The 12,834-nt window shown below is 34.2% G+C and overlaps 1 protein-coding gene across 2 annotated transcripts in view; it reads left to right on the top strand.

Moving 5' to 3' along the window:
* The window catches only part of nell2b (neural EGFL like 2b), an 81,201-nt gene extending 68,994 nt beyond the window's left edge, over positions 1–12,207 (top strand). The window contains exons 16-20 of one of the 2 annotated variants that reach the window (XR_012402004.1): positions 1,390–1,619; positions 3,327–3,520; positions 3,611–3,787; positions 9,077–9,304; positions 9,796–12,207. Coding sequence is in view for 1 of the 2 variants with exons in the window: in XM_002661379.7 (XP_002661425.1) it covers positions 1,479–1,619; positions 3,327–3,520; positions 3,611–3,787; positions 9,077–9,304; positions 9,796–9,837 (782 nt within the window). In the remaining variant the exon portion in view is untranslated. The remainder of the gene's footprint in view (positions 1–1,389; positions 1,620–3,326; positions 3,521–3,610; positions 3,788–9,076; positions 9,305–9,795) is intronic. The other variant, XM_002661379.7, reaches the window with a different exon arrangement.
* The last annotated feature ends 627 nt before the right edge of the window (positions 12,208–12,834 follow it).

Here is a 12,834-nt window from a genome sequence, read left to right as displayed (position 1 = left end):
TTTTATAGAAATAACAATCTCTGTTAAAGGCATTCCCACAAAAAATTCCCCATCATTCTCCTACTCAGATGGGATGGAGGGCCAAATTAAAGGTTACCGTGGGCCAACTTTGGCCTGCAGGCCCTAGTTTGGGCATCTCTGATCTTGATTTTATTAGTTTGTCTAATTATTGTCTAATTCTGTTGCCGATTTCGCTTTAACAAATCTTTGAAGAGATTATTAAGGGGCCTAACGTTAACCATGCTTTGATTATCGTATGTTTTTCACCTTTTTTCTTTTGCTTATAGTTATTTTTGTTGATGTGTTTTAATTATCATACCTGGAGATTGACTATCATACATGGAGATTGACTCCATTTATAGTTAACTGGTGATGTAGGACCTTAAGCCAGGTCAGACTGCTGTGTATAAGTGTTTTTAAATGTCCATTATTTTAAGAGCAATTTTGTTGACTATAAAAAGTGCATGTATAAAGCTACATTTTGCTTGTTTTAACACATTATTTAAAATTTCTGGCAAGGAAATAAATAGCGAAATAAGTGAATAGTGAAATAAACTGTTAATAAAAATAAAAAAGAAATCTAATTGCAATGCGACACTATGAAACCACAGGCCATTTGCTCACGCTCATTGAGCAAGGTCATACACAACACACAAAAAAGGCATGTGGACATAACACAAAAACGAAATCAAGTAATTTTAGCATGCTAAAGTCAAATTTAAGGATATAAAATATATTTCCAAATATATATTTTTAAATATATTTTATGTTTTCCCAACAACAAAAATTGTGGCTTGTGAAAATGGCAACTGGCTTGTAATGTTGGAAAACTAGTGGCTGGTGATCAAAAAGTTAATGTCAAGCCCTGATTGTAAGCGATCTCTTTCTTTATTCCCCATAGCTGTTCTTATATAATGTTGTAAAATTATGCAGAAACAAATAGTTTTTTCATGGATATATTTATTTATATACCCAGCAAAGTGTACTCGGTTTATATAATATTTGGTCTCTCTCTAAATTGAATTGATGTTACTCAAGTTAATGAGACAATTACAGGATTAATTGGGTGATGATTGAGTACTGATGATGAACACATGCTGTTAATAAGCTGAAGCACAGCAAAGTAACACACAACTACAACTGACTTCAGTCACAGCCTTAGATGAAATCAGCTGGAATATAATACATTGAATCTCTCAAAATCTCAGCAGAGGATCATAAAGCAACTCCACAAACAGCAGCTTGCTTGCCCGTATTTAAAGAGGGACCAAATACTCAGAGGATTTTGCTGTGTTTATAGCTTTTCTGGCTTTAAATGCTGTGGCAGTTCATAATAAATATTCAGCACTATTTTAACCGAATTTTGTCTTCGTATCTGACAATTTTTAGCTGTCATCCGCATACAGTAATGCTCACCCAGAGTGACACCGTGCTTCTTCCACACATTCCTCATGCATGTCTCCACCTTGTCTCCTCAGACATCGACGAGTGCTCCGATGGGTTTGTGGAGTGTGACAGTCGAGCCACTTGTGTCAACCTGCCCGGCTGGTACCACTGCGAGTGCCGTGATGGATACCACGACAACGGAATGTTCTCCGCCAACGGAGAGTCGTGCGAAGGTAATGTATTTATAATGAAACAGTGCCTCTTTTGAATCAACCCAACAGAGAGCGCTGTATTTTACATTCATCATTGTTGAAGTTACAAGTGGTGCTTTGAATTTAAAGTGGCCCCATTATGCTTTGTCAAATATTACCTTAGATGTGGTGAAATACGGCTGTTTCTGAATAGGTCTGCAAAGTTCCAAAGATCAAAATGCATGATAAATGCACTTATTGTTGTAAAAAGAAAGAAACGCTTTTGAAATGAGTCTTCAGTTTCTCTACACAGGTTTGTAACAGGTTTCGTTTGAAGTCAAATGATCACAAGGCTTTGGTTTTCATTGGCTGCCTTCAAACAATGTCTAATTTGACCTTCAGCTACAAACGCTGCAGTCTGTCGGTCTAGTTTGATTCATGTTGTCAGCATGTTGATATGATGCTACTTTAAAGCAATCCACTTACAAAAGATTTATTTAAACATGAATTGATACCGTTATCTGCTGATCCTGCTGCTACTGTTTATATTAAGCACATTTTCGATCTGACATAAGCAACCAGTCAGTTATTAAGACTTGTATGGCTTAATATAACATAAATGATATCTCTTACTTTAATATATCATTGAAAATCCATGGTTGATTCCATGTATTCCTTTTTGGACTGTTCCAGTTGTCCAGTTATGATTGAGGCAGCAACACAGATGGATTTTGATAGAAGAATCAGAATGTTTAGAGTCCTGCTTTTCTTTTCTTTGTCGTCTCTCGGCATGGATTTTGCACGATATCCAAGAGTGCTGAGGCTCCTTGTGCAGAAATTCATGATAGTGAAGACTTACATTGCGTCTATTTTAGCCTTTTAGCTGAAAATGATAACCAAAAGCTGCACAAATGTATCAGATTTTTAGCAGGCAGTGCTAGTAGCTTGATGTTTTTCTTTTTAGTTTGACGTTTAGCTCTGCGCACCTAAATTATTGTCAGCCCCTGTTGTCCAAAATGAATGCGATTCATTAAACTATGAAAATCCTTCATCGTTTTTTCACTGCATATTTTAGTAAGGCGCACAATTTGTGTTACATTAAACAATAACATGTCTTAACACCCTTTGGTTTAGTTTTAAACTTGACTTAAAACAAAACTGGTAGACGTTTCTTCCCTAATATGTAAAGGATAGTTCAATTTTTCTTGTGAGCATCCCGGACGAGCCCCCATTCTTTTCAAACAAGACAAAATGTAGAAACTAGTCTTTATGTTCTCCACTGAAATTTGATTGGATTGATAAATGATTTGGTTTTCCATTTGTTGCTGCCATGTCAATGACTAGTTGCCCTGCCCTCTGACTAGTTAACCTGGTCATCAAATAAGCAAAATGACTGCTATAGTTCAAAATTATGAGTGCATGGCAATTAGTATGTGCACCCTTAATTCATTAATTCATTTTCTTTTTGGCTTAGGCCCTTTATTAATCAGGGGTCACCACAGCGGAATGAACCGCCAACTCATCCATGTGTTACATAGCAGATGCCCTTCCAGCTGCAACCAATAACTGGGAAACACCTATACATTCTCATTCACGCACATACACTATGAACAATTTAGTTTACCCAATTTACCTGTACCGCATGTCTTTGGATTTGTGAGGGAAACTGCACTCTTAATGCAAAAAAAGTCCAGTTTGTTTTCACTGTGACTTTAACCAGTTTGGTGGTTCTTTGTTTCTGGTTGATAGACATCGATGAATGTGAGATGGGGAGGCACAGCTGTGCTAACGACACGATATGCTTTAACGTTGACGGAGGATATGACTGCCGCTGCCCGCATGGTAGGAACTGCACTGGAGACTGCGCTCATGACGGCAAGGTGAAACACAACGGGCAGATCTGGGTGCTGGATGATGACAGGTGCTCCGTCTGCTCTTGTCAGGTGAGTCAAAGGGGCTGATGGGAATTGTAGTCGATGGGAATTTGAGTTTTTCTCCACTCTGTCAGCTTCTGTGTTTCTTTTCTGTTTTAGTCAGGGTTGGTGATGTGTAGACGGATGGTGTGTGATTGTGAGAATCCCACAGTGGATGTGCTGTGCTGTCCTGAATGCGATCCTCGTCTGAGTTCTCAGTGTTTGCATCAGAACGGTCTGCTGGCGTACAGTAATGGAGAAACCTGGGTGGAGAACTGCCAGCAGTGCCAGTGCATGGTGAGTGAAGACTCGTTGTGAAGTAATGAATTGTGCCTGAATGTGTTTATATTTTAGAATCCAATATAATTTATATCATGTGGTCAATGTTTACTAAAAATTTTGTTTAGACAGTTATTTATATGTTTATACAAATGGATATTTGTATAATACTTTTGGTCTGATTTAATCTAAATTTAAATTTACCACATAAATAAATATAATCAAATCATTTTAAAATATTTTTGAAAGCTTTTTCTAAAACTTAATGTAATAATAAAACAAATAAAAAAAAATCTAATTGCTAGGAATTAAAAAAAAATTATATATATATATATGTATATATATATATATATATATATATATATATATATATATATATATATATATATATATATATATATATATATATATATATATATATATATATATATATATATATATAWTTTTTTTTTTTTTTTTTTTTTTTTATTCCAAGCAATTAGATTTTTGGGAATTTCATGTAAAAGATGTAAATAAACAAACTATGAGATCACTGAAAGTTAATAGTTCCATTTTTTAAACTGTGTTTTTATGAAAGTTTCATAAACATATACAAATAACATTTACTTAGAAAGTTTACATTCACAAAAAAATTATATGTTTTGATTAATGCCAGGGTCTGTTGGAAAATATCTGATTTCAAGTACAAATCAGCAGTCATTTCTTCAAATATACTGTATATATCTGTTTCAGCCTCTCTGTCCATTCTGTCAAAGTAGGTTGTTGTGTCTTCCTCCAGTTCACTGTAGTTATCTTCCCAACTGTTATTAATAATATATGTAGTGCAAATAGCTGATACTTACTGAACTGATCAGGGGGGAAGCCGTTAAGCAAAAAAAAAAAAAAAAGAAATACTTGGTGCATTGGTATGTTGTATGCTTTTAATCTCATGCCAATACACTTATATTTTGGGACTTTGTCAAAATATGTGAAAATAGTCTCCTACTTCTCCATAGTCTCTCCATCATTGTGATCATTGAATAGAACTATCGAATTTGGTAACGACTAATGGAACTCTGAAGAACCTCAACTTCATCTTCCAGTCGAACTCCTTCCATATATGACTGCTTATACCCTTATGACAATTTGCACATATTTGTTCCCACATTTCATATTCTATTATAGTATTTATTATCTCTTATTCCCAATTTCTTTTGATATAATAAGAGTTGTCAGATTTATCCTGCATTAATTTTCTATATAAATGGGCTACATGATTTAGTTGCATTTTTTAATGATAATATAATTACTATTGTTAATAATTATATTATATTATATTATATTATATTATATTATATTATATTATATTATATTATATTATATTATATTATATTATATTATATTATATTATATTATTAATAAAATAGAATAATTTGAATGATTATTACTATCATAATAGTCTTAAAAGTACAGAGGCAAAAACAGACCTAAAGTCAGAGTATGAAAATGCTCCCATAAATTTTTTTTTGTTTCAAGAAACCTTGACTTACATTATAACTGTCCTCGAGGGACAATAAAAAAATGATGCAAAAGTGTGAAATATGTCCCCTTTAGCAAACAGCATCCGTTCACACATGCACAACTGTCATGCTGTTCTCAGTGTACTATTAGTTTCAGATTCAGAGAAACTGCTGCTCACGGTGGAACTTTCTGCAGCATCTCAGAAATATATCTTGCGCCAAACCCTTGAACAGTGCAGTTTTCAGCCCCTCCAGAGTTTGTCCCTCCTGTGCGCTGTGGTTCAGCACTCAACTTTCATCTAATAGCAAGTTTTTTTCCCCTCATTCTTTAAGCTTAAAACTTTTTTTCGGCGTAGAATTGAATTAGAAAGTCCAGCTAACTCCATCTTCCCCTCAAGTGAATAGTCTTACTATAGTATTCGCTGAACTGGCAATGACTTTAAACAGGTTTTTAACGACATACCATACTTTTCCTTTGCCTGTGAGGGGTTTTCTCCTCAGGGTTTACGATGGTTAAACTTGTAGTCTCTAATAATGAAGGCTTCTAGACAGATGTGGTTGGTGTAACAGATTTAAGATGTGTTTTCCAGGCTAATGTTAAAGCACAGATTCTGGATTAATTGCTTAATAAGTGACTTTCCATTGTAAACTCTTTTTTTTTATCCTACAAGTATTAACTGTGTCCATAAAGTCAAGACACTGCTTGTCTTGTTTTATATGTACTTGCCGATTTTTTTGATTTTGAATTTCCCCTCCAGTATAATTTTGAAAATATGTAATGTTTAAATAAATGTAGCACTTTATCAGTTTCGTCTGTAGATTTTGATCATAAGGCATATTCCAAAAAGGCTAATTTATCAAAATGAGTTTTTTTTTCTGCCTCACTGAGCTTTAAATCTCCACATAAGCGTTATTATAACTTGCCAGTTTTGTTCATATCTATATTGTGAAGGTTTTTGACATTTTAAGGCATTTTTTAGGTTTTTTAGGCATTTGATTGCATTACATCATTTGCTTGATTATATTACTTTTTATTCTACAAAAAAATGTGAGTATGACTGTCTGCGGTGCTTTCCAAAATATCTAGTGATGAAAAGACATTTCCAAAATTTCACTTTACTGAAATTTGCACAAAAAAATGAACCAGACTTCAACAAATGTTCAGGTTTTTGTGTTAAAACAAGTATGCAAATGAGAGAATATTTAATTAAACGCTGCATTATTTGCATAAGTAAACATTTTTAATGATGTTTAAATAAACATTTTTGGACTTGAATTACAGGTAATTATGTGCTATATTTAATAAAATCATTATAACAGTTATTTTATTATAGCATATTCACCTGCAGTCTCTTGCTTTAATAGGTTCTCACTCAAAAAGAGCCAGTTTAGAGTGGCTGTCTCATTGCTGTCTTTATTTTTTTGGATGACCTTATATTATATTATATTATATTATATTATATTATATTATATTATATTATATTATATTATATTATATTATATTATATTATATTATATTATATTATATTATATTATAATATTATATTATGTTTTGGATAACCTTTATTATATATTAAATTCTCTTGGAAAAAAAACACTTTACTGAAATATGTGCTAAAATGAACACATTTTAAACCTGACTTCATTATATGTTCAGGTTTTTGTGTTAAAACAAGTATGCAAATGAGAAAATATTTAATTAAACGCTGCATTATTTGCATAATTAAACAATTTTTGGACTTGAATTGCAGGTAATTATGTGCAATATTTAATAAAATCATTATAACAGTTATTTTATTAGCACATTCCCCTGCAGTCTCTTGCTTTAATAGGATCTCAGTCAAAAAGAGCCAGTTTTGTATTGCTGTATCATTATAGGTTTCAGTAAAGCTCTTCTCTCATACTGTTGCACTGTTATCGCATTCTCTTTTCAGTCAGCGCTTTCTTTTAGTCATTTTCAACGCCCTTTACTCTTCCAAACCTGATTCTCATCAGTTGTTTTTTTTTTCTTGTTCCCTATGAAGTAAAAGAAACACAGAACTTGAAAGGGAGGACGAGACTCAGAAAGAGAGAGAATGAGGCAGGAGAAAGGCTTTGTATTTTAAGCATACAGAAGTGTGAGGAGCGAAAGAACAAAGAATGTTTCCGGAACGGAAAACTCCAGGAGGGGGAGAGAGAGAGACTTTCAGAGAAATATCTGCATTCGTCTTGTAATCAAGGTCTATGTAAAGCTGCTCGGTCTGATTTAGGGTATAATCTGCCAAATATGTGGCCTTGCAGAGAAATACGGCACAAAATGAATCATTTATTCACCCTCTTGTGGTTTTTAAACCGGTAAGACTTTCTATCATGCCTCAAACACAATAAGAAATTTGAATAAAGCACAGATAAGTTGTAAAATAATTTGTCTTTCATGATTCAACACCAAAAACTATTTTATTTAGAGTTTGAGTTTAGTCAGTTTCACTTTTTGTGAAGCAAAAAACTGTAATTAATAAATAATTCTCCTCTAGATATAGATTTTTTACACTAACACTTTCCTTGAAGTGTTTAGCAGAACTGACCTTCAATCACTTTGATGTCTATTAATACATCAAGCACTCCATCATTTTATCCTTGAACCTTTGGCAAACATCCAAAAGGGCCAGCATTTTTTTAGTCGAATGTAAAGAAAATATCCAAAATACACTTTTAATTGTCACCATTTCATACCTGTCAACTCTGGCATGTGGATAAGGGATACAGATGGCGCCTGTAATGGAAAGGAAGGGAATCCCGCCGTTTTTATATTTATTTCAAAGTGTTTTCATTCCTAAAAAAATTAAAACGCAGAACAGATTTACATTTAAGAGAAAGGGGCGCCCCCTAGTGGTTCGGGGGTATAGGTTGCGTATAGGGGGGATCGGCTCTTGGATATATATATGAGCAATATCACACGAGTAGCAGTGCAATATGGCTGTATATCGGCACTGGTGGGAGGCGTGCGTTGCGACCTCGTGCCTTAGTGCCCCCACTAGTGCCGATATACAGCCATATCGCACTGCTACTCGTGTATTATTGCTTATATATATATTGACGGCATAATTGTGTATATAAAAACAAAATCAAACACGGAGAGTCTCAAAAACCCTTTTGTATGTGGAACTACTTTCTTCCGCCTTGGATTCAAATCATAAGCTGACAGTTTAACAGCTGAGCCAGCATCTTTTAAACTTTAGATCTGTAGTGTCTGCTTTTTGCTGGTTGTATGTGGGCGGAGTAATACACAAAGGGTAAAGAGGCTTTACGGGTACTGATATTACCTAAATATATCATGGCTATCAGCCAATCAGATTCGAGAACCAGACAAAACTGTTGTATATATATATATATATATATATATATATATATATATATATATACACACACACACACACACACACACACACACACACACACACACACACACACACACACACACACACACACACATACATGCAATTTAAGGTTGATTTTGTGGTTCAGGGTCACAATTCAAAAATCTCATAATAAGAAAAAAAGATCAGCATTTTTTTGATGTAATGTCGCACCTGTTGAAGCATGGTGATATAATCATTAGCAAATATTTGAACCCTGTTCACCTGCAGTATATTAATCCAGCCTTGACCTGTGGTATCGATCCTTCATTAAACTTTTCTCTCTGGATCAGTGGCCACAACACACTCTTGGTGATTTGCAGCCTGTTAAAGCGGAAGTGTGTAATTTATGTGGCAAATGTAATTGCAGAAGTATTGATTGTTCAGATGAAGCCCTGACCTTTGTTTTTCAGAGGGGCGAAGTGGACTGCTGGCCGGTCTCGTGTGCACCGGTGTCCGACTGCGAGTTTACAGTGGTGCCGGATGGCGAATGCTGCCCGCGCTGCGTCACTGACCCCTGCCTGGCCGATACAGTGCGCAATGACATCACCAAGACCTGTGTGGACGAATACGGCATTAGTCGCTTTAGCGGATCCGCCTGGACCAAACACGGCACCGAGTGCTCCCTCTGCCAGTGCAAGGTACAGTTCATCCACATCAAGTTTGTTTTTGGATATAAAATAATAATTGATGACTGGCAGATGAATTATTCCAAAATAATGCATAAATATAAGTACATAAACATATAAATCAAGAAGAAATATTATTAAAAGTGACGTTTAAAAACATTTAATTAAATAGACAGATTAAAATTGTGTATTTTCACTTGTGTAAAAATGGGATGATAAGAGATGGGATAAGTCATGTAGAGTTAGCCTGGGTGAGAAACGCAGCAAGAATAAAGAACTGATCTGAGCACAGGTACTGGAGAGGGATTACTCATCTCTTATGAAAGTGACCCAGCCAAGGTCATGAGCGGCGCTTCAGCTCACAGATCAATTATGACAGACTGACGCTTTACACACATCCACTGCAGAAACACTTCTATATGACTGTCACATTGGCTGCTTTTCTTCTCTGACTAATGTCTTTTTCCTTTTCTTCTCTCCCGTCTCTGTGTGTTTCTCTGCAGAACGGCCACATCTGTTGCTCTGTGGACCCTCTGTGCCTCTAGTGCTGTTCAGAAGGCAAAATATATGACTTTTCCTTTCTTCTCTCTCTCTCTCTCTCTCTCTCTCTCTCTCTCTCTCTCTCTCTCTCTCTCAAGCTATCTTTATCTATCTCTCATGTCTGTTTTCTTTCGCACTCTTCGTCTCGGCTCCCTGTACAGTTTCATCCCCTTCAGAAGATCATTTTATACTGTATTATAGCATAAACACAGATATACTGATAGCTCAGTCACTGAAAAAAATAATAATAAATAAGGCCTCGTTTCAGCTTTAAGCAGTGTTTACAATTTTGCTTGATGCTTTTAAGGCAAGACACTGCAAGTAAAATAGGAGAAAACAGTTATTTTAGGATTTTTTTTATGGTCCATTCACATTTGCAAATAAGGAATTATTTATTGAAATGTTTGCAAACATTTCATTCATTTTAATTTTAAGCATTGGGTGAAGTCAATTTGTTTGTTTGTTTGTTTATTTACTTACTTATTGGGGTTTTTAAAGAGGAGATTGGAATTGTTTCTGTTTGTTATTACTTCATTTTTCAGAAAATGCTGCAAACAGCCAAAATCAAATGAATACTATGTTTCACTTTTTTTGTACAATAAAGTGTCGTATATAATCAGTCAAATTATGTAAGAACAAATCTCTCTGGCAAAACCTTTAAGAATATATCAATAAATCTGAGGTTTGGTATGTGTAAATTACAAAAAAAAAAAAAAAAGTCTCGTTTTGAGAAAACAGCCTTTTACAAATATGTGTTAAAAATAAAATCTGCAGATTTATGTGCAATTTAGGAGCAACAACAACAACAAAACCTTAAGTCTGTTTTGAATAGTTAGTTGACTTTACTTTTAAATTATTAAGTAAATGAACTGTGGACATAATTCTAAAAATTAAGTCATGTCAACTTTAAAATTACAAGTTACAAAGCACTGTAAAAATGCTGCGTTGTCCATGTTGTCCAAACGCAAATTAAGTTAATTTAGTTTTTACAAATTTAAGTGGATTTAATATCAATATTATAAGTTAGCCAAAAAAAGAAAAAAAAACAAGACTTGTGTTGGCTCAGCTCATTTTAAGTAAATAGTTTAAACAAGCAGAAAAAAGGAGTGTGGGTTTACTCTATTTTTAGAAAAAGTAAAGCTACTAATTGATTTTTAAGGAGGAGATTAAATATGTAACCCAGTAGAATAAAATTCTACAAGATTTTAAGTTTGTGAAATAATTTTAAGGTTATTTATTTATTGTTTGTTTGTTTGTTTGTTGGATGGGTGCAGAATTACCGGTGGATTATGCCCCACTCACTTTAAAAGGGTGACGTCAGGCATTGCCAAACTGCATTGTGGATTTGTCGGCGCCACTTCAGTGGCGTAGCTCACTGCAGAATTTGGGAAATTCTCAACTCTTCAAGCGCCAACGGAAGCGTTAGCCAATCAGATCGCTTTATGCAAATACCCAAACTCAGGCAGTAACCGATTGTGGACTAATTTCATTGGCTGGCGCTGCTATGACGATCGCGTCAGCCCCAACTTCAGACACGGCCTCGGTCAAGCGTTGACGCTGTAGCCCCGTGTGAATGAACGGTTACATATGGGTGCTCGTCCGGGATAGGAGTGAGGTTTAGGGGGCTGAATGTAACAGGCCAACTGCTGCAGTGCTGTGCAGGTAAACCTTATTCCTTTGACCTCTTAAGGTGCTCTAGCAACAGACGCTAGAGGCCATGGTCTTTAGCCTTCTTGTTAGAGCAACCGACTCCTCAAAGAATCGCCGGTTTGATCCTAGCTCAGAGCGGGTTGGGTGTAGTAGGACATACATAACATACATTTGACAAAAAGCTCAAAATCTTAAAAACTGTAAAAGTCAAAAAGCCCAAAATGTTGTATACTGCAGTGTCTTGCCTTAATAATGTGTTTATTTGTCATTTATCGATTCTCAATCATTGGAATCCATGCCACGATATTTCAACATAAAGATCAATCATTGCAGATTCCATTCGATTTTCAGGTTTCGGTATCAACAACGATGTTAAACCTAAAGGCTAAGTTGACGTTGACCGCAGTGTTTTGTGCTTGATGGGTTTAGCGAGCTGCACACATGGTAAAACCCTTTGTAAATGAGACGCTCCAGGTTTACCAGTGTTTACTTATTTCAGTGTTTATGGTTGTTTCGCTCCTTTCTGGGAAAATATGATCTTGATGTTGTGAATAGGTTATTTAATGTGTTCGTTTTTCACGTCTTTTGAATTTTGTCTTTACTTTGACGTTTTTCTTTTTGTTGTTGTTGTTGTTGCACCTTTTGTCGGGTTGATGTTTGGTTTCTTCAATGGCTCGGTGCACTATTGTGTCATGGTGAAATAAAAGGTTTACACTGAAAAAAAAGGAATCTCTGTCCTCATTTAAATTTAGTAAAGACAGCTGAACTTAAATTATTTAATTATTTAGTAAATTGTTTTGCATTATTTTTAGTAGCAGTATTTTTATTTTATTTTATTCCAAAAATTTAAATACATGCTTCAGGAAGAAAATGCATGTTAAAAATGCATTATTTTTATTTTATATATATTTATTATTGTATGCTTAGATATACATACAAGTTTTTTTACAATCAGTGTTATGTATTTATTTACATAAAATAGGCTGAACCCATTTATTTTATTTTAAGTATTTTATCAAAATATAATCTAAATATATTTTTTGCATAATGTTTAGTAGTAGTCTAAGTAGTAAAATTGTTTTATTTTATTACTTTATTTATGCTTCAAGCTAAAATTTGATGCTGAAATTGCATTTTTTCATTGCATTTATTATTATATGCTTGGATATACATTGATATTTTTAATAATCAGTATTATTGTGTATTTATTTGCATAAAATAGGCTGAACTTATTTATTTTATCTTTATATTTTATCTAAATATAATTATTTTATTGATTTAGTAGCAGTATTTTATTTTATTATTATTATTTTTTATTATAAAAACTCAATTCAGGAAAAAAATACAGGCAG

This window comes from Danio rerio, chromosome 4 (assembly GCF_049306965.1).
Source record: "Danio rerio strain Tuebingen ecotype United States chromosome 4, GRCz12tu, whole genome shotgun sequence".
Classification (NCBI taxonomy): Eukaryota; Metazoa; Chordata; class Actinopteri; order Cypriniformes; family Danionidae; genus Danio; species Danio rerio.
The sequence above is the reverse complement of the archived record's forward strand: the minus strand, read 5'-3'. Positions and strand labels throughout refer to the sequence as shown.